Below are 23,245 nucleotides of genomic sequence, written 5' to 3' on the forward strand. Positions count from 1 at the left end.
ACAGACACATTGGGGACGCAACTGAATGCGTTCTAATGCAACTCCGAGGTGCATATTGAAGATATTGGATGAACTGTCCACATTTACTTCTTGTCAGCCAATAAGATGAGTCGACCTAATGAACCACTAGCCTATGTCAATCTACTATCCCCCATAGTACAAAAGTCCACCTATTCTGTGTGAGAAATAAATATTCAAAAGAGTCTGGGACAGTTGTGGGATGCGATAGATCCCAAATAAATACAACCCCGAGCATAAAAACAATGTTTTATGCAATGTGGCTGATGCAACAGAACAGAATGTTTAGCTTAAAATGTTGATAACCTATTAGGCTATTTCTTCACATTATAAGCACAGCAATGTCCACATGGTAATAGGCTGTAAGCTTGAATCTTCCATTAGCAGAAAAAAACACTATCAAGTGACCGAAATGCAATTAGGCATATAATGCTTTTATTATAAAGGTGCATTTTTATATATATAAATATATATATTCTGCAGCACCTCGCAAGTTGTGCTGCAGTACGCCGCAACTTTTAAAGGAAGAACCACTTCCCCAGGCAGGTAGCAAGTTTGGTACGCTACTAATGAACAGCAGCAGCATCAGATCTTGGAGAAATCTAATTACCGTGACTAAACAGTCATTTGGAATTTGACTGCCTTCATGACTCGTAACCGCTTGTGTGGCAGTAAAATGGTCCCCGTAATTGCCCTAGGTGCTGTCTGTATATAGCTTCATTCATTTTTTACTCTGCATTGTTGGGAAGGGCTCGTAAGCAAGCATTTCATGTTAATGTCTACACCCGTTGTTTTCGGTGCATGTGACAAATAACATTTGATTTAGTATTCTGCTCTTTCAAAACATAGTCATGACTGAAAGAGAGACATGCATTTCCTGTGCATTAGAGTGTGAGATGGCCAGAGCAGGAAGTTCTGTTATCTAATGGAAGTGGTCAATACTGGCCGAAGCAAAGCCCTGCGGCCACAGTGTTTCAGAGAAACCAATGGATCTATGATGGATCTGTCTGTTCAGGCCTCCCTGGATAACAATTGCCACTGTTTTTGAGGGACAGATGTGGCTAATACTGGTCCTACACTGGTTTTCAGCAAACAGGCACACACACCTTTACATAATGCACCAGTCTCTCCTCCTCGTTGACTTTGTAGGTCTTGACTCCACACTCTTTAGCCAATCGGAGGATACGATTCTGAGTAGGCCCGACGTAGGCCCCGCCCAGGTCAACATACTTAGTCTGCTCATTCTGCGGAGGGGGGGAGAGAGAGAGAGAGTGCACAATCCTAATCCCATAGATCAATTGTGTTTGAATCTATAACCAAATCAGTTGCTTAAAAATGTTTTCGCTATGAACATGTAAAGCTGATTCTTATAGGGATTACACATTGACTGGCCTTTGGTCTGACATAGGTCTTACCTGTACGGTGAAGGTCCGTCCACCAACCCGGTCTCTAGCTTCCAGAACCACAGGACTCAGCCCTTTCTCCTTCAACAGCTTAGCTGCACTCAGCCCTGAGAAAGAGACAGACGGCCAGAGAGAGCGAGAAACAGACAGAGAGAGAGAGAGGAGGAGAGGTAAGTGTAAACATGCTGATTATATGAAACATTTTGTACATAAACTATCCAACGATCCCCTCTAGATAGAGCGAGAGAGAGACATGATGCTGAATATATGATAAATATTTTGTATATAAACTATCCCCACTTTTCACATCTGTTTACCTTCCCCCTCTCATCCCTTCCCCCCTCTCATCCCTTCCCCCCTCTCATCCCTTCCCCCCTCATCCCTTCCCCCTCTCATCCCTTCCCCCTCTCATCCCTTCCCCCTCTCATCCCTTCCCCCTCATCCCTTCCCCCCTCTCATCCCTTCCCCCTATCAACCTCCCTGTGCTTTGTTCTGTTGTGTAGATCAGGAGAGGAGAACCATGTAATATGGCAGGTTGTGATACAGTATGAGTCTGTGAGAAAGCAGTAGGCTAGAGGTACAGCTCCTTGGCCCAGTGGAGGAACACTGATACATTTCAATTTAAAGGCTATATTGGCAAAGGAAACATTGGTTAACATTGTCAAAGCAAGTGAAATAAATAAACAAAAGTTAAATAAACAATACAAAAATTAACAGTAAACATTACACTCCCAGAAGTTCCAAAGGAATAAAGACATTTCAAATGTGAAACCAGGCAAAAGACCCCTCAGTGACACCAATACTCCTTAGCCGGCCCACAAGAATGGAATGGTCTACCGTATCAGAAGCTTTGGCCAAGTCAGTAAAAATAGTAGTACAACATTGCTAAGAATCAAGGAGAATGGTCATAATTTAGGAATTTTAAATCAAATCAAAATCAAATCATTATTGGTCACATGTATTTAGCAGATGTTATTGCGGGTGTAGCGAAATACTTGTGTTCCTAGCTCCAACAGTGCAGTAGTATTTAACAATTCACAACAATACAAATCTAGTAAAGAATGGAATTAAGAAATATATAAATATTATATTGAGCAATGTCAGAGAGGCATTGAGTAAAATACAGTATATACACAAGTACAGTACAGTATATACAAGTACAGTATATACACACACAGATGAGATGAGTAAAGCAGTATGTAAACATTATTTAAAAAATTATTAAAGTGGCTAGTGTTCCATTATTAAAGTGGCCAGGGATTCCAAAGTCTAGGGCAGCAGACTCTAAGGTGCAGGGTTAGGTAACGGGGTGGAAGCCGGCTAGTGATGGCTATTTAACAGTGATGGCCTTGAGATAGAAGCTGTTTTTCAGTCTCTCAGCCCCAGCTTCGATAAACTTGTACTGACCTCGCCTTCTGGATGATAGCGGGGTGAACAGGCCGTAGCGCGGGTGGTTGATGTCCTTGATGATTTTTGTTGGCCTTCCTGTGACATCGGGTGCTGTAGGTGTCCTGGAGGGCAGGTAGTTTGACCCTGGTGATGCGTTGGGCAGACTGCACCATTCTCTGGAGAGCCCTGCAGTTGCAGGCGGTGTAGTTGCCGTACTAGATGGTGAAACAGCCCGACAGATGCGCTCAACTGTAGAAGTTTGTGAGGGTTTTAGGGGCCAAGCCAAATTTCTTCAGTCTCCTGAGATCGAAGAGGCGCTGTTGCACCTTCTTCACCACTGTCTGTGTGGGTGGACCATTTCAGATCGTCAGTCACGTGTACTCTGCAGAACTTGAAGCTTTCTACCTTCTCCACTGTGATCCAGTCGATGTGGATAGAGGCGTTTCCTCCTCCGTTTCCTGAAGTCCACGATCAGCTCCTTTGTTTTGTTTTAATTAATTAATTTCACCTTTATTTAACCAGGTAGGCTAGTTCAGAACAAGTTCTCATTTACAACTGCGACCTGGCCAAGATAAAGCAAAGCAGTGCGACACATACAACAACACAGAATTACACATGGAATAAACAAACATACAATCAATAATGCAGTAGAAAAATATTTATTCAGCATGTGCAAATGAGGTAGAATAAGGGAGAAAAGGCAATAAATAGGCCATGGTGGCGAAGTAATTATAATATAGCAATTAAACATTTGAATGGTAGGATGTGCAGAACATGAATGTGCAAGTAGAGATACTAGGGTGCAAAGGAGCAAGTTAAATAAATAAATACAGTATGGGGATGAGTTAGATTGGATGGGCTATTTACAGATGAGCTATGTACAGGTGCAGTTATCGGTGAGCTGCTCTGGCAGTTGGTGCTTAAAGCTAGTGAGGGAGGTATGAGTCTCCAGCTTCAGAGAATTTTGCAGTTCGTTCCAGTCATTGGCAGCAGAGAACTGGAAGGAGAGGTGGCCAAAGGAAGAATTGGCTTTGGGGGTGACCAGTGAGATCTACCTGCTGGAATGCTTGCTACGAGTGGGTGCTGCTATGGTGACCAGTGAGCTGAGATGAGGCGGGGCTTTAGCAGAGACTTGTAGATGACCTTGGCCATAATAACGGCCATCTTTAAATCAGGCGACCCTGCTAACGTGAGTAACTACAGGCCCATTAGTATACTACCTGTGGTGTCAAAGGTTGTTGAAAAGTGTGTAACAGAACAACTGATTGCCCACCTCAACAACAGCCCCTTCACATTACACTCCATGCAGTTTGGCTTCAGAGCGAAACACTCCACAGAAATGGCCAACTGCTTTCTTCTGAAAATGTGAAGTCCAAGATGGACAAAGGGGGTGCTGTTGGGGCTGTGTTTCTGGACCTAAGGAAGGCTTTTGATACTGTTAACCATGAGATTCTCATCACAAAATTGTCCAAGTTCAACTTTTCCCCTGATGCCTTGAGATGGATGAAATCATACCTTGAAGGCAGAACTCAGTGTGTCAGAGTGAACAATGAGCTGTCGCCCACTCGTAGCTATGATGTGGGCGTGCCCCAAGGGTCAATACTGGGGCCTCTCCTGTTCAGCCTGTACATTAATGATCTGCCTTCTGTCTGTACTGGGTCTGAAGTTCAAATGTATGCAGATGATACAGAGATATATGTGCATGCAAAGAGCAAACAACAAGCTGCACAAGAACTCACTACTGTAATGGTCCAGGTTACAAAGTGGCTCAGTGACTCGTGTCTGCATCTCAATGTGAAAAAAACTGCATGTTCTTCACAAAGAGGGCAACAGATACTACTGAGCCAGATGTCTGTGTCAGGGGAGAAGCTCCAGGTGGTATCCGATTTTAAGTACCTTGGCATCATACTTGATTCCAACCTCTCTTTTAAAAAGCATGTGAAAAAGGTAATTCAAATAACCAAATTCAACCTAGCTAATTTCCGATTTATACGAAATTGTTTGACTACAGAGGTAGCAAAACTGTACTTCAAATCTATGATACTCCCCCACTTAACATACTGCTTGACTAGTTGGGCCCAAGCTTGCTGTACAACATTAAAACCTATTCAGTCTGTCTACAAACAGGCTCTCAAAGTGCTTGATAGGAAGCCCAATAGCCATCATTGTCACATCCTTAGAAAGCATGAGCTCTTGAGTTGGGAAAATCTTGTGCAATACACCGACGCATGTCTTGTATTCAAGACCCTTAATGGCCTGGCTCCCCCTCCACTCAATATTTTTGTTAAACAGAAAACCCAGACATATGGCAGCAGATCCACAAGGCCTGCCATGAGAGGTGACTGTATAGTTCCCCTAAGGAAAAGCACTTTTAGTAAATCTGCATTCTCTGTGAGAGCTTCCCAAGTCTGGAATACACTGCCATCAGACACACAACTGCACCACATATCACACTTTCACAAAATGCTTGAAGACATGGCTAAAGGTCAATCAGATTTGTGAACATGGTCCCTAGCTGTGTGTTGCCGCTCTCCATGTTGTCTGTAACTTGTGAGGTGTGGAAACACTTTGTTGCTTTTATGAATTTTGTCTTGCTGCTTTTTGTTCTGTTGCTCTGTCTGTATGCTACGTCTTGCTTGTCCTATGTTGCTCTGTCTGTATGCTATGTCTTGCTTGTCCTATGTTGCTATGTCTTGCTTGTTCTATTGTCTATATTGTAATTGTTTTTAATAACCTGCCCAGGGACTGCGGTTGAAAATTAGCCGGCTGGCTAAAACCGGCACTTTTACTGAAACGTTGATTAATGTGCACTGTCCCTGTAAAAATAAAAATAAACTCAAACTCAAACCTGGAGCCAGTGGGTTTGGCGACAAGTGTGAATCGAGAGCCAGCCAAAGAGGGGCATACAGGTCGCAATGGGGGGTAGTATATGGGGCTTTGGTGACAAAACGGATGGCACTGTGATAGACTGCATTCAATTTGTTGAGTAGAGTGTTGCAGGCTATTTTGTAAATGACATCGCCGAAGTGGAGAATCGGTAGGATGGCCAATTTTATGAGGGTATGTTGTTCGCGAAATAGGAAGCCGATTCTAGATTTAATTTTGGTTTGGAGATGTTTAACGTGAGTCTGGCATGAGTTTACAGTCTAACCAGACACAGAATATGTGGACAACTAAAAATACCTATGTCAGAACCGTCCAGAGTAGTGATGCTGGACGGGTGGGCAGGTGTGGGTAGCGATCGGTTGAAGAGCATGCATTTGGTTTTACTTGCATTTAAGAGCAGTTGGAGGCCACGGAAGGAGAGTTGTATGGCATTGATGCTCATCTGGAGGTTTGTTAACACAGTGTCCAAAGAAGGGCCAGAGGTATACAGAATGGTGTCATCTGTGTAGAGGTGGATAAAAGAATCCTCAGCAGCGAGAGCGACATCATTGATGTATACAGAGAAGAGAGTCGTCCCGGGAATTGAACCCTGTGGCACCCCCATAGAGACTGCCAGAGGTCCGGACAACAGAACCTCCGATTTGACATACTGACCTCTATCGGAGAAGTAGTTGGTGAACCAGGCGAGGCAATCCTTTGAGAACCAAGGCTGTTGAGTCTGCCAATAAGAATGTTGTGATTGACAGAGTCGAAAGCCTTGGCCACGTCGATGAATACGCCTGCACAGTAATGTCTCTTATCGATGGCGGTTATGATATCGTTTAGGACCTTGAGCGTGGCTGAGGTGCACCCATGACCAGCTCTGAAACCAGATTGCATACCGGAGAAGGTATGGTGAGATTCGAAATGGTTGGTAATCTGTTTGTTAACTTGGCTTTCAAAGACCTTAGAAAGGCAGGGTAGAATAGATATAGGTCTGTAGCAGTTTGGGTCTAGAGTGTCTCCGCCTTTGATGAGGGGGATGTGACCGTGGCAGCTTTCCAATCTATGGGAATCTCAGACAATACGAGTTTGAGGTTGAACAGGCTAGCAATAGGGGTTGCAACAATTTTGGCAGATAATTTTAGAAAGATAGGGTCCAGATTGTCTAGCCCGGCTGATTTATAGGGGTCCAGATTTTGCAGCTCTTTCAGAACATCAGCTATCTGGATTTTGGGGAAGGAGAAGTGGGGGAGGTTTGGGCGAGTTGCTGTGGGGAGCGCAGGGCTGTTAACAGGGATAGGGGTAGCCAGGGGGAAAGCATGGCCAGCCGTAGAAAAATGCTTATTAAATTTCTCAATTTATGTGGATTTATCGGTGCTAAGTGTTTCCAAGCCTCAGTGCAGTGGGTAGCTGGGAAGAGGTGCTCTTATTCTCCATGAACTTTACAGTGTCCCAGAACATTTGAGTTAGTACTACAGGATGCAAATTTCTGTTTGAAAAAGCTAGCCTTAGCTTTCCTAACTGCCTGTGTATACTTGTTCCGAACTTCCCTGAAAAGTTGCATATCAAGGGGGCTGTTCAATGCTAATGCAGAATGCCACAGGATGTTTTTGTGCTGGTCAAGGGCAGTCAGGTCTGAAGTGAACCAAGGGCTATATCTGTTCCTGGTAAAAAAAAATGAATGGGGCATGCTTATTTAAGATGTTGAGGAAGGCACTTTTAAAGAATAACCAGGCATCCTCTACTAACGGGATGAGGTCAATATCCTTCCAGGATACCCAGGCCAGGCCGATTAGAAAGGCCTGTTCGCTGAAGTGTTTTAGAGGGCATTTGACAGAGATGAGGGGTGGTCGTTTGACCGCAGACCCATTATGGATGCAGGCAATGAGGCAGTGATCGCTGAGATCTTGGTTGAAAACAGCAGAGGTGTATTTGCAGGGCAAGATGGTTAGGATGATATCTATGAGGGTGCCCGTGTTTACGGATTTGGGGTTGTACCTGGTGGGTTCATTGATAATTTGTGTGAGATTGAGGGCATCAAGCTTAGATTGTAGGATGGCCGGGTGGTAAGCATGTCACAGTTAAGGTCACCTAGCAGCACGAGCTCTGAAGAAAGATGGGGGGCAATCAATTCACATATGGTGTCCAGGGCACAGTTGGGGGCAGAGGGTAGTCTATAGCAAGCGTTAACAGTGAGAGACTTGTTTCTGGAAAATGTATTTTTAGAAGTTTGATTTGTTTGGGTACAGACCTGGATAGTAAAATAGAACTCTGTAGGTTCTCTGCAGTAGATTGCAACACCGCCCCCTTTGGCAGTTCAATCTTGTCGGGAAAATGTTATAGTTAGTGATGGAAATTTCAGGGTTTTTGGTGGACTTCCTAAGCCAGGACTCAGACACGGCTAGGACATCCGGGTTGGCAGAGGGTGCTAAAGCAGTGAATAAAACAAACTTAGGGAGGAGGCTTCTAATGTTAACATGCATGAGCTTTTACGGTTACATAACTCAACAAGTGAGAGCACCTGGGGAGTAGGAGTGGAGCTAGGCACTGCAGGGCCTGAATGAACCGCTACATCAGGAACAGAGGAGGAGTAGGATGAGGGTACGGCTAAAGGCTAACAGGACCGGTCTTTTAGTGCGTTCAGAGCAGAGTGTAAAAGGAGCAGGTTGCAGGGTGTGAGAGAATAGATTCAAGGCGTAATGTACAGACAGAGGTATGGCAGGAGTACATTGGAGGCATTGAGTAATGATGAGAGAGATATTGTCTCTAGAAACATTTAAGCCAGGTGATGTCACCGCTTATGTCGGAGGTGGAACTATATGGTAGGTTATGGAATATTGAGCAGGGCTAGAAGCTTTACAGTGAAATAAGACAATAATCACTAACCAGGACAGTAATGGACAAGGCATATTGATATAAGGGAGAGGCATGCATAGCCGGGTGATCAATGGGGGTCCAGTGAGTGGTTGGGCTGGCTGGAGACACGGCGATTCAGACAGCTAGCAGGCCGGGGCTACAAGCTAGCAGACTGGGGCTAGCAAGCTAGCAGACTGGGGCTAGCAAGCTAGCAGAAGGGCCTTAGAGGGATGTCTCGACGGAGTAGTCTGTTTTAGCCTCCGCGTTGGTGACGTCAATAGACCAGTCGTGATGGATTAGTAGGGTTCCGAGTAGCAGAGGGGTCCAAGTCCAATTGGCAAAATAGGTATAGTGGCCCAAGAAATTGCCCAATGGATCTATACAGATAACAGTCCAATATGCTCTAGACAGCTAGCAGCTAGCAGGATGCGGCTTGCGGATGGGCATTCAGGGGTGGTCACGATGTAGAGGCCAGTTGAGTACCCCCTCGAGTAGAATAAGTCGTAGTAGAGTCGTGAATAATCGGCGGGGTTCCGTGCCCCGTACCGGCAGTAGAAGGGGCCCGGGTATTGACGTTGAGTGAGTTTAATTTCCTGACACCACACTCCCAGGGCCCTCACCTCCTCCCTATAGGCTCATTATTGTTGGTAATCAGGCCAACTACTGTTGTGTCATCTGCAAACTTGATTGAGTTGGAGGCGTGCGTGGCCACGCAGTCATCGGTGAACAGGGGGTACAGGAGGGGGCTGAGCATGCACCCTTGCTGGGCCCCTGTGTTGAGGATCAGTAAAGTGGAGGTGTTGTTTCCTACCTTTAACCCTTCAGGAAGTCCAGGACGGTAAGCACATTAAAGTCGGACTAAGGTGTCAGGTAAGCTAGAGGTGATATGATCCTTAACTAGCCTCTCGAAGCACTTTATGATGACAGAAGTGAGTGCTATGGGGTGATAGTCATTTAGTTTAGTTACCTTTGCATTCTTGTGTACAGGAACAATGGTGGACGTAAACTCATTCGCCCTCATTGAGGATAACACAGTGGCGATAGGTCATCTCTCTCTCTTGAGCCACATAAGCCCCTATACTGTATATGCAACCCCTGACCTCTTGACCTCTGTACTCAGTGACCACCTGCTCACCTCAATATCATGCGAGTATAGAAAGCAGAATAGGAAAGAGCACAAGACTTCCACACCCTCAACACACACACACATACACACATCTGAGGAATCGTAGTTCCCTACATGGGTAATAGGGTGTAATTTAAGACAACATTCTTTCTCCACAGATAAGACTAGTCTGGTTTTCCTCTGCTGCTCAACAGTCAGACTACTCCCAATCATAATCTGGCGGTCTTGTTTCCGGCCTTTCAATATTGTTGTGGACAGATTAGTTGATACTAGGGTCTCCAGCATGGGTGTCCACTGTCCCTCCAGCAGGCTCACTTAGCCAATGGCTGCCTGTTGCATTGACTTCAGACCAGTTTGTCATTGCAGTGTGAGTGCATTATATTCCTTCAGTTACCATAGTGACCCTAAGGCCATCTCTGTCTATAGCGTGATTCAATAAGACATCACATTTCACACGTGTAATTACAGTTGAAGCTAGGCAAGGTCACAATGGCACACGTACACACACACACACACACACATTACACACACACACACACATACATACACATACACAGTGGATTCTCTGTCCTTTGTCAGTCAAGCGGTCATTCAGACAGAAGACGCACAGGCAGCAATGTCCCAGAGAGAAAGAGATAGAAAGTACGCAAGAGACAGAGGGACAAAATGAGAGAGAGAGAGATGGACTTGATAAAGAAATACATACTGTATTCCTCTTTACAGTCCATGTTGCAATCTCTCAACAGGTGCTCACATCTGTCTAAATGTTTTTATGGCCCCCATCCCTCTCCATCCCTCCATACATGTATCCCTCAATCTCTCAACAGGTGCTCACATCTGTCTAAATGTTTTTATGGCCCCCATCCCTCTCCATCCCTCCATACATGTATCCCTCAATCTCTCCAGAGCACACTTAAGTCTGGAAAGCTACCAGGGTTTAAGTATACTTTAACCAAGCTTCTACACACACACACACACACACACCACTCTGGGGAGTACTATTTATGTTAAGTCAATTGATGCTATTAGGTGTTCTCTATCTAAAGGTCAGACAAGCTCAATTGATGCTGTTAGGTGTTCTCTATCCAAAGGTCAGACAAGCTCAATTGATGCTATTAGGTGTTCTCTATCCAAAGGTCAGACAAGCTCAATTGATGCTATTAGGTGTTCTCTATCCAAAGGTCAGACAAGCTCAATTGATGCTATTAGGTGTTCTCTATCCAAAGGTCAGACAAGCTCAATTGATGCTATTAGGTGTTCTCTATCTAAAGGTCAGACAAGCTCAATTGATGCTATTAGGTGTTCTCTATCCAAAGGTCAGACAAGCTCAATTGATGCTATTAGGTGTTCTCTATCCAAAGGTCAGACAAGCTCAATTGATGCTATTAGGTGTTCTCTATCCAAAGGTCAGACAAACTCAATTGTTCAAAACAAAAACAAGCTCTGACCGTTTCACTTTGTTGTTTATGCCAACAGCACTCTGGAAAAATAAGAACTTCACTCTGAGTATTGCTTTGATAAACAACATTTTGCAGGGGGGGGGGTGTAATATTGAATCCTTCCTAACATCAAAGGATTTCTTTGTTGCTCAGTTCCATTTGGAGAGAGGTCATTTGTCTGAATTGGACAAACAACAATGATTGTGTAATAGACATGAAATGAGCCTGATGCCATATTCTCTCACACACACACACACACACACACACACACACACAGAGACAGCGAGAGACAGAGAGAGATAATCATTTGCAGCTCTGTAGAAGCCTGGGTCTGTACTTTGTCAATGGTAGGTTACGGGGGGGACTCTTTGGGGAGATTCACCTGCTGCTCATCTCTTGGCCACAGTAGACTATATGAAAACAGACATGGACCCCTTCTCTCTCAAGTCATTCACTGTCAAGCGAGTAACACCTCTGTTTGATCAGAGCCAAATTACGTTGTTCCTCAAAAGAAAAGACATAGAAACAACCACACATTCACAGCCCAGTAAGCTGTACAACATCAGAAATGCATACAGATGGGCCCAAAACAGCACAGAAGAATACCAGAAAGCAACCTGGAACCAAAATATCCAAACACTCTTAGATAACTTTCTGGATACCACATTCACTCACAGTAAAGAAGGCATCAATCTAGCAGTAAAAAAACATCAACTATATATTCAGGCAAATGGCAAAAGAAGCACAATTGAAATTGATCAAACTTTTTTTTTTAAAGATCACAGACGACAACTGGTTTGATGCAGATTGTAAAATTATAAGGAAAAAACGTAGAACACTATGCAACAAAAGCACAGAGAATTATGTCTTCATAACTGTGAGACTTTAAAACTCTATAAACGTACACTCAGAACCAAAAAAAACAGTACAACAGCAAGCAGCTGACACTAATTGAAGAGTCCATAAACAAACAACTTCTGGCAAAATTGGAAGAAAAAAATATAATCGAAACAAGAGGAATTAGCGATACAAAATGGTGACATATGGACAACCCATTTTAATACACTCTACAACACCGTTCAAATTGTCGCAAACGCAGAACACCAAATTCATGAGAAGTTGAATGGATTGGAAAAAGCTATAAAGGACAATCAAAATCCATTGGACTCCCCAATTACTGACCAGGAGCTCTATACGAAACTTCAGGCCATCAAATGTAAAACAAGCATGCGGACCTGATGGCATCCTAAATGAGATGCTCAAACTCACTAGTGCAAACATTTCAATTGGCTATATTAAAACTGTTTAATTTGATCCTGAGTGTAGGAGACAAATTTGACCCTAAGAATTACAGAGGCATTGGAGTGAACAGTAACCGGGGGAAGGTTTTCTGTAGTATTATAAATGTATGAGTTCCAAACTTCCTTAATAAGCACAATGTCTTGAGTAAAAGCCAAATTGTATTAATACCAAAACATTGTACAACTGATCATATTGACACCCTACACACCCTGAGAGATAAACATGTCCACCAAAATAATACCAAATACTTATTGACTTCCAAAAAGCATTTGATTCAATTTGGCATACAGGACTGTTCTACAAAGTTATTGAAAGTGGTGTAGGGGGTAAAACATGACATAATTAAATCAATGTATACTAGCAATACGTGCAGCATTAAAATTAGCTAGAAAATAACAGAATTCTTTAACCAGGGGCGGGGCCTTCGTCAGGGTTGCAATCTGAGCCCTGCACTCTTCAAAATTTACATCAACGAATTGGCCACTATTCTAGAAAAATCCTCAGCCCCTGGTGTTAGTCTCCACAGTTCAGTGGAGTAGGCATTCAGTTAAATGCCTACTCTTCGCAGATAACCTATGCCTGCTGTCACCCACAGCACATGGCCTACAGCAGAGCCTGGACCTGCTAGAGCAGTACTGCCAGATGTGGGCCCTGGCATTAAACCCCAAAAATACTAAAATAATGATTTTCCAGAGAAGATCCAGATCTCAGGGAATTAGACCAAATGTCACGGCTCTCGTTGTAATGAGGATCGGACCAAAGCGCAGCGGGGTAAGCGTTCATGATTTTATTTGATCACAAAACACATCACAAAACAGGGAATACCGAAACAGTTCTGTCAGGTGCATAAACTATACAGAAAACAGAAATTAACTACCCACAAAACACAGGTGGGAAAAAGGCTGCCTAAGTATGATTCCCAATCAGAGACAATGATAGACAGCTGTCCCTGATTGAGAACCATACCCGGCCAAAACATAGAAATAAAGAAACTAGAATGCCCACCCTAGTCACGTGACACAAGTTTTCAATTGGTACAAAATGTATAGAGTACTGCACACACGACAACTACTTAGGTTTAAAAATAAGCTCAACTGGACACCTTAATGGGGAAGTGAATGAACTGAGAGGGAAATTACGCAGGGCATTCTACGCCATTAAAAAGCTAATTCAAATTGAAATACCTATTAAAATGTGGCTAAAACTAATTGAATATGTCATTGAACCAATTGCACTTTATGGCAGCGAGGTGTGGGGTCCACTTGCAAAACAAGATTTCATAAAAATTTCATAAACACCCCATTGAAACCCTGCATGCAGAGATCTGTAAGATTCTCCTACACGTTCAGAGGAACACTACAAACAAAGCATGTAGGGCAGAATTAGGCCAATATCCACTAAGAATAAAAACTTAAAGAGCCATTCAGTTTTGGAAACATCTAAAATACAGTGACCCCCTCTCATATCACTACCAAGCCCTGCAATGCCAAGAGCTGAGCAAAGAAAAGAGTCCCCTCAGCCAACTGGTCCTGGGGCTGAGTTCACAAACCTGTTCTACTAACACACAGAAGACTCAGGACCAGAACATCCAATGAATCAGAATAAACCAAATTACAACACATCAAAACAAAATTACATTACTTATTGGGAAGCACAAACACAAAGCAAAATGCAGTGCTATCTGGCCCTAAATCGACAGTACACCGTGGCTAAATATTTGACCATGGTTACTGATCAAAACCTTAGAAAAACCTTGACAAAGTAGAGGCTGAGTGAGCACAGCCTTGCCATTGAGAAGGGCAGACACAGGAAAACCTGGCTCCCTGTAGAGGAAAGGTTGTGCAACCACTGCACAACAGCAGAACCTGAGACGGAGCTGCATTTCCTGACAAAATGTCAAAAATATAAAACAATTAGTGTAATTTCCCCAGATTTGAAACCCTTATTCAAGGTTTCAAAGACCTCTGATGAGAGTAGGCTACCCGTCCTGTTGGGGGAGGACGCAGAGAGCTGTGGGTTGGCAGCGCACTACATTGCTGCCTGCCATAAGTTGAGGGACAGTGTCTGACAGACCAATCAATCAGCACATGTACTCTACTGTATGCTTATTGTTATTGTTGAATGTATGGTTATTTTGACCCTTGGTTATTGTTGTTACTGTTGTCCTGTTGACAATTTTGATTCTCATTTTTTTAATATTGTAAATATCCAAAATAAGCTTTGGCAATATGTACATTGTTACGTCATGCCAATGAAGCAAATTGAATTGAATTGAATTGAGAGAGCGAGAGGTACATTCTCTGAAAGAGCCTTTTACATTCAATGGGTGTTTTCCATTTCTCTTGGAAGTAGAGACATATCAAGAAGCTGATTAAACAGCATGATCATTACACAGGTGCACCTTGTGCTGGGGACATTAAAAGGCCACTTTAAAATGTGCAGTTTTGTCACACAACACAATGCCACAGATGTCTCAAGTTGAGGGAGCAGGAATGTGGCATGCTGACTGCAGGAATGTAATGTTCATTTCTCTACTATAAGCAGCCTTCAACATCGTTTTAGAGAATTTGTCAGTATGTCCAACATGCCTCACAACCGCAGACCGCATGTAACCATGCCAGCCCAGGACCTCCACATCCGGCTTCTTCACGAGCTGGATTGTGTGAGACCAGCCACCTGGACAGCTGATGAAACTGAGGAGTATTTCTGTCTGCAATAAAACATTTTGTGGGGGAAAACTCATTCTAAATTGGCAGGCCTGGCCCCCCAGGGGGTGGGCCTATAGCCTTCCAGGCCCACTCATGACTTTGCCCCTGCCCAGTCATGTGAAATCCATAGATTAGGCCCAATGAATTTATTTCAATTGACTGATTTCAGTATATGAACTGTAACTCAATAAAATCATTGAAATTGTTGCTTTTTAAATTGTTGTTCAGTATACAATGCAGTGAATACTGTATAAAAAGGTACAAAAGAGACTATTTTGAAGTATTGATACAGGATAGGGTTATAGGGATAGTGTTTGCAGTAGAACGTGGAGTGGTGCTGGGTTGTTTACTCTCCACTATGGAGTAAGGCATGGAGAATATGGCTGGGTGAACCACAGAGAATATGGCTGGGTGGACGATGGAGAATGGCCGGGTGAAGCATGGAGAATGGCCCTAAAGGGATTACTACCATTGAGGAAAAGGTCAGTGAGTTTTTTAATAAAATGCTAGAAGATAATGACTTCTCTGGGAGAATGAAGGTCTCTGCTTCCTTCTCAATTCCTGTTTCTCTCTCTCTTGCTCTCTCTCAATAACATTTCAATTTAAGGGCTTTATTGGCATGGGAAACATATGTTTACATTGCCAAAGCAAGTGAAATAGATAAAGAACAATGTAAGGGACTTCCTCCTCTTCTTCCGAAGAGGAGAGGCGAGAAGGATCGGAGGACCAATATGCAATATAAGTGTCCATGGTTCTTTTAATAAGAAATACTACACATGAACACAACTGAAATACAAAAACAATAAATGTGGAACGAACGAAACCCAAAACAGCACCGTGTGGTGAAAAACACAGACACGGAAACAAACACCCACAAACAAACAGTGAAACCCAGGCTACCTAAGTATGATTCTCAATCAGAGACAACTAATGACACCTACCTCTGATTGAGAACCATACTAGGCCGAAACATAGAAATCCCCAAATCATAGAAAAACAAACAGACTGCCCACCCCAACTCACGCCCTGACCATATTAAATAATGACAAAACAAAGGAAATAAAAAGGTCAGAACGTGACAAACAAAAGTTAAATAAACTATTTCAAAAATTACAGTAAACATTATACTCAAAAAAGTAAAGAAAAACATTTCAAATGTAATATTATGAGCAAATAGTTAAAAGTACAAAGGGGAAAATAAATAAACATAAATATGGGTTGTATTTAGAGGGAGGAGTTGGGAGTTAATTTGATCTCCTACGAATTCTCAAAAGGCAGCCCGACCTCCGCACCCTTTTTCTCCGTCTTTTTTCTTCATGCAAATGATAGGGATTTGGGCCTGTTCCCGAGAAAGGAGTATGTACTTCGCTTCGGTCTCATTAAAAGGAAAAAGCTTCTTCCAGTTTGAGGTGAGTAATCACTGTTCTGATGTCCAGAATTGATTTTCAGTCATAAGTGACAGTAGAAGCAACATTATGGACAAAATAAGTAAAAAAATAAGTTAAACGCAAAAAATAAAATAAAAAATAGCACAATTGGCTAGGATCACGTAAAACGTCAGCCATCCCCTCGGGTGCCATATGGTTCAGTACTACACAAATTGGTTTAATTATATATTTACAAGCTACTTAAATGGTAACATACACACTTAATACGTTAAAAACAGGTCCCTAGCGGACTGACAACAATATGGCTGCTTGTTAAAAAAGACATGGAGGGCAAGAGAGAGAGAGAGAGATGGACAGAAACACTTAGCATTGGTACACTTAAACTACTCTCACATACAGTAATCCTATATTTTGCACACGAACCTACCGCCCGCTTGGAGTAAGAAATCATGGATGAAATGCATTGGTTCACCGTGTATCTCTCTCGGAATCGGGCCAACTTGGAAAGGGGGTTGGGCCTTTTTGCGGCACGCTTGTTAGGCTCTGATTGTCCAAAAAGGTTCCAACAAGTCTTCTGTTGTTCTCCTCTGCAGTTGTCCAGTATCCGGTGACTTGTCGTGTAGTCTTGAACAGAACTACAGAGTTTCTCCCTCCATTCGCACTGGAAGATGCTTCTTTGAAGATAGGCTAGCCAGCCGTGCCGATGGTTCCCAGTGGGGTGATGAGAGTAACGTAATATGATGGTTTGAACAGAGTAGTAGAATGGTCCCACTTAATATCACTTTCAAAGATACTTTACTTAAGACAGCTAATCAGCTGTACCAGCGATTGTCCGGGAGGTAAGTTTATAGTCTCTACCTCGTGTTGAGATTTAGAGTTCAGACCACTTAAAACGTTAACTGTTCCTAGGCAGTCATTGAAAATAAGAATTTGTTCTTCCCTACTGACTTGCCTAGTTAAATAAAGGTAAAATAACATTTGGAGAAGTCATTAGCCTAGGGGGTTCACATACATTTTCCAACCTACACTGTGAATGTTTAAATAATGTGTTCAATATAGACAAAGAAAAATACAACAAATTGTTTGTTATTAATTTAAGTAGACTGTGTTTGTCTGTTGTAAGATGTAATTTTAAGACCAATTCATGCAGAAATCCAGATAATTCCAAAGTGTTCACATACTTTTTCTTGCCACTGTACATCTGTTGTCATAGCTGCAGACAGTGACTGACATGGGGAAACTCTTTTTGGTGTGAATCCTGTTTTGTTCGTGCCATAGATATGGTCTGTGGTCTGTGAGTGCACCGTCACTCTCTCCACTCCCTACTGGGTGTGGTGTGTTAAATGTGTGTGTGTGTGTGTGTGTGTGTGGACAGACAGGGTGACACGTCTCTGAGCCAGGTAACAGTGTTGCTCTGCAGAATCAAATATTTTTTCCCCTTCTCATTTTACATTTGGCTAGAAATTCAAAAAGGAAATGATCTTAACAGAGAAATGTCATGTCCCTAGTATGGTTAAATGAGATGACGTGCTATTTTCAAATAGATGACCTAACGTTCATTATTTGATTAAATGAATCAGGCAATAACTACTCATTAGGAATCCGGACCACCACAGAAGTATGAGCTTATATAGAGCGGCTATCTCCCGAATCCACTCTGTAAAAGATCTGAAGATCTTTTATATTAATAGCAGTCAATCATTAATTATTCTTTACCTTCTATCGGTTTCATCTGAACGTCATAGAATTCTTGGTTATCTGCACGAACCCTGGCATAAATTATGAATCAGCAATATACAAATTGGCTTCATTATTTATTTACTAACTAACTAAATAATCACAGAAATATATCAAACAAACAGTAGATACTGGTTACTAACAATGATAGGAAAGTCCCTAGTGGGCTAAGCTGATATGACGGCTTGGTAGACAAAAGGAATGGGCTGTGGACTGAGAGCGGGAAAGACAAATGGATTCATCACACACAGTCTATAACTATATTAATTGAAATGCTAATCCTTTGCCCCTGAATGGCAACTCATTCAAAAATACATTTCCAATCATATTTACGCCTGGATGTCGTCTTCTCTGTTGGAATCCGGTCCGTCTGCTGGAGAGTTCATCAGTGTCTCTCTGGTTGTGTTTCCCCTAAGATCAAAGTCTTTTGTGGTTGTTAGAATGGATACTTCAGAGTACCCTTTGGAAATGTTCTCATAGAATAGATGTTTCTGCGGATGTCTGTATTCTCATCCTAACTTTACATAATTTCTAGCTACAGACTAGTAATTAGTGTCTAAGATTTTCCTCTTATTCTGTAGGGATCAATAGTCTCAGAGTTTAACCAATTGCAGCTGTGTAGCCAATGTTCCACATGGAATAGTCTTTTGGTAGAGTTGTAGTTCTACCTTGTGACTAGGGGGCAGTATTTTCATTTTTGGGAAAAAAACGTTCCCGTAGTAAACGGGATATTTTGTCAGGACAAGATGCTAGAATATTTATATAATTGACAGAATCCATACTCTCATTTAGAAGGTTAATATCACATTACATATTTTCACAAATAGTTTCATGTTTAATCACATACTTTTCACATTATTTACATGTAAACCTGACAGCTGGGAAATGTACACTTTAAGAGATACAGTTATGTGTGTTTTCTGTACGTCATGAGATCACCAAATGAAAACACGCTCGTCACAACTGTCCCTTAAGTGTCCAATGACTATTCCCACATTCTCAAAAGTAGCAATAGTGTTTAATCTCCCATTTTGGGGATTTAGGAGTTTGGCCAAGTGAAGTTCTTTATTCTCTGTGCTCTCTCCCACTCTTTCTGCATGACCATGGGGTGAGAGTCTCCACCAGGAATTTATGACCTGAGATAACAAAACCTGGGTGTAGGAGAGAGTGAAAGAGAGGGGGAGGAGCCACGATCTACACCCAGAAAGGGCCACTTCATGACAGAAAAATGTCCTCCTGTGTGCTACCTATATCCCCCCCACTTTAATGAAGACAGCTTCTCCACCCTGGAGGGGGAAACCAATCATTTCCAGGCCCAGGGACATGTACTAGTCTGTGGCGACCTAAATGCCTGGACAAGAACCTAACACCCTCAGCACACAGGGGGACAAACACCTGCCTGAAGGTGACAGCATTCCCTCCCCCATATGCCCCCCTAGGCACAACTACAACAACATAACCAACAACTCCTGCAGCTCTGTCGCACGCTGGGCATGTACATAGTCAATGGTAGGCTTCGAGGGGACTCCTACGGTAGGTACACCTATAGCTCACCTCTTGGCAGTAGTACTGTAGACTACTTTATCACTGACCCCAACCCAGAGGCTTTCAAAGTGTTCACAGTCAGGCCACTGACACCCCTGTCAGATCGCAGAGGCATCAAAGCCAAAGGAACTGAATTATATTAAGAAATGCTACAGATGAAACTACAGAGTTTGTATGATAAATACACAGTCACACGCACATACACAGCACCAACACCTATGCACACATGTGCACACCCAAGGAACTAAACCACAGGAGTGCACCGTCATCTCAGCGTTTAAACATGAAAGATCTTGGGTTACAAAACATCGTCCGCAACACACAAACATATGCTCATCTGGCTTCTACCAGTTTCAGTACACACAGTGCTTATTACTGGGCAACAAGATTGTGAGGACAGCCTCGTTACCATGACAACAGTAAATGTAGAGATGGAGCCACTTGTGTGTGTGTGTGTGTGTGTGTTGGCAGAGGTAAATGTTTTCATTGTTGTCCGATTGCCTTGCCTCTACTATTCAGAGGACCAAAACCAGCTTACAGCCGGTCCTCCTTAGTAGGGGTGACATAAGCAGCTCATCTTACTACATAGGTACAATGCTATAATAGACTAATAATACACAGCACAAAACACTAGGAGTGTATTTTGTTCAATAGCTTACAAGCTGTCATGACAGTCCCAAGTTGTTGCATCGATAAGGAATTTATTATAGTGTTTAAGATTGTTGAAAGTAGACACATTCAGGCCCCATGGTCATCTCAGGGGCCAAACAAGGCCAGGACCCGTATTCACAAAGTCTTAGAGTGCTGATAGACAATAGGATCCGTTTTGTCTTTCAGATCATATTGAATAATATGTTATGGACAGGGGGAACCTGATCCTAGATCAGTACTCTTACTCTGAGATGCTGTTTGAGCACAGGACCAGGAGCCCAACTATGATCGTAAATTATCCCTAGTAATCTACCTGTAATAGATGAGACTCTAGCCTGGTACTAGATTTGACCACTGTCTAACCCAATCAGAGCAGACACATAATCACTCACCTCAAATATCCCTCTATGCTCAACTTTGATCCATCTTTTTACTCTGCTTTCTCTTTCTCCCACCCCTCTCTTCCCCTAACTACTTCCTTCCTTCCTTCCTTCCTTCCTGTGTTTGTGTGTGCGTGTGAAACTCAGACGTCTCAAAACAATGAGATGAAACAGTTCTGCCTCTGACAACGTGGAACGTTCTTTCCCTGCTCTACCTAAACAGAACAGCAACACAAAACAAAAATCCAAGAGTACCTTCTGTCACTGTCCCTAGGCCCTAAAAACACTATACATCGATCTGCAGAAGGGAGACATTTACAAGATGCGGCAATCACATTTTCCGTCTCATGTTTTCGGGGCTCAGACAGTGATTGCCATTTCAGATCTAACAAACAAAGTGGCCGTATCGAAAAGCAATTATAGGGAGGAGAGATGTGAAATAGCATGTTAGACTGGTCATTTCTGCAGGGTAGAGAGAGAGTAGAACTAGCTACACTAACACAGCATTAATAATAGCTTTTGATTATGCTGCCTGTGAGTCCATCAGAGAACTAATAACCATCTACAGAAAGATTGGCGTGCTCTATGTTGAGTTCTTCAGCTCTATTATTGTATGCCCTGAGTCTAGGTGCTAAGTAGCTTTGGGAAAAAAAGAAAAAAAAAAATCGAGTCCCACAACAAAATGCAACAAAGCCCCTATTCAAAGCCCTCACTCTTTCACTCAGAAACTTATTTCAGTCAGTCTGCCTGCCACTCTGTGACTCAGACTTATTTCAGTAAGAGTCTGGCAGGAAATATTTGCCAGTGTGTGCACATGTGTAGGCTACCCCCCATAACGTTGCAAACCCCATTCAGAAGATAGGGAAAGATACTTTTTTTATTAGTCAAGAATTAATTTACTTTTACAATGCTAGTTAGGGATACTATCGTTATCATGTTTCACATTGGATGTATTAACTACAAAAAGGGAAGACATGTTTCTAATTCTGCTACCGCTCTGCACACACAAGCTTGTTACCTAGCTTGCTCTGGTCCAGCCAACTCTCATAAGTTCAAAGAAATGCAAAGTTCCTCCATAGAGGCCGCTCCTCCGTAGGTATAATGATGTGGGTGTAATTGAGATAACGCATGTCATCACAAGATGAGCCTCCTCCTCCACCCTCTTTCCCCACCTGCAAAAGGTCCGTCGCATCTAGCTTGTCCGCTCCATAGCAAGTTGCTCTATCCGCACTAATTGAGGAAGTTATCTAATGAGCTAAATGAAATAAAAACACAAAAGAACAATAAGAACCGGTACTTTTGAGGGTGAGAACTAGTTCAGGACTTTATTTTGCTGGTCGGAACAATGGAACGGAACAAAAACAAATGGTGGTTATGTCCAGAACGAAACGATTGAGATTATCTGAGATTATCTGAGATTTGCATAAATCAGAGATCTGCAGAGTCAGAGGCTCTATGATGTCATAATAGCCGAATATATTGATAAAAGTCACCTTGTCCGAGTGACATTTACATGGTTATCAAAAGCCTACACGAAACACAGACCTTATTTGAAGTGTTTCTAAAATTCCCTCAGCCACCCTCATCTATATTCCCTTTCTGTTTGCCCAATTACAATAAAACACACACACACACAGAGAGTGAGAGAGACAGACAGAAGCCTGAGATTACCCCCTCTGTCTCTCCAGCTGAGCAAACAAGAAAAAAAAGCAATCAACTCACTTTTATCATTAGATATCTCGGTAGTGTGTGTGCGTGTTTATATTTACCTGCTATAGATGAATCAGACTATAGATGTCTCTCTCACCCTAGACACAATGGCAGCTATGGGTTGGAATACATTATGTTTGAAATACTGTATGTTTGTTCATCTGACTGATTGGGAGAATACATCTGTCTCTAGTCTGTAGCTGATTATTCCTGGGTGAATAAAGCTTCTGGTCCATGAAAACTGTCCTCCCTAAACATGTTACACTCAGCTCCCCTCCCTCTCCACCTCCCCCTACCTCCAATTCAATTTCAATTTAACGGATTTATTGGCATGGAATACATATGTTTACATTGTCTGTTTCACTTGTTTTGGCAAACAAAAGAGAAATAAACAAAAAATAAATAACAGTAAACATTAAACTCACAAATGTTCCAAAAGAATAAAGACATTTCAAATGTCATATTATGTTTATCTACAGTGTTGTAACGATGTGCAAAAAGGTAGAGTACAGAACAAAAAGGTAAATAAATAAACATATGTATTTACAATTGTGTTTGTTCTTCACTTTTTATTGTGACAAATATTGTCACAAATCTTGATGCTGTGATGGCACACTGTGGTATTTCACATAGTAGATATGGGAGTTTATCAAAATTGGGTTTGTTTTCAAATTATTTGTGGGTCTGTGTAATCTGAGGAAAATATGTGTCTCTAATATGGTCCT

The 23,245-nt window shown here is 42.4% G+C and overlaps 1 protein-coding gene across 1 annotated transcript in view; it reads right to left on the reverse strand.

Moving 5' to 3' along the window:
- LOC112242720 (monoamine oxidase) overlaps nucleotides 1–23,245 on the reverse strand; it is a 71,775-nt gene that overhangs the window by 35,719 nt on the left and 12,811 nt on the right. Inside the window, exons 2-3 of the mRNA XM_042319945.1 lie at nucleotides 1,434–1,528; nucleotides 1,125–1,262 (exon numbers count right to left, since the gene is read on the reverse strand). Of these exons, the coding sequence (XP_042175879.1) occupies nucleotides 1,125–1,262; nucleotides 1,434–1,528 (233 nt within the window). The remainder of the gene's footprint in view (nucleotides 1–1,124; nucleotides 1,263–1,433; nucleotides 1,529–23,245) is intronic.

The sequence above is a fragment of the Oncorhynchus tshawytscha genome, linkage group LG03 (assembly GCF_018296145.1).
Source record: "Oncorhynchus tshawytscha isolate Ot180627B linkage group LG03, Otsh_v2.0, whole genome shotgun sequence".
In the NCBI taxonomy this organism is placed as follows: Eukaryota; Metazoa; Chordata; class Actinopteri; order Salmoniformes; family Salmonidae; genus Oncorhynchus; species Oncorhynchus tshawytscha.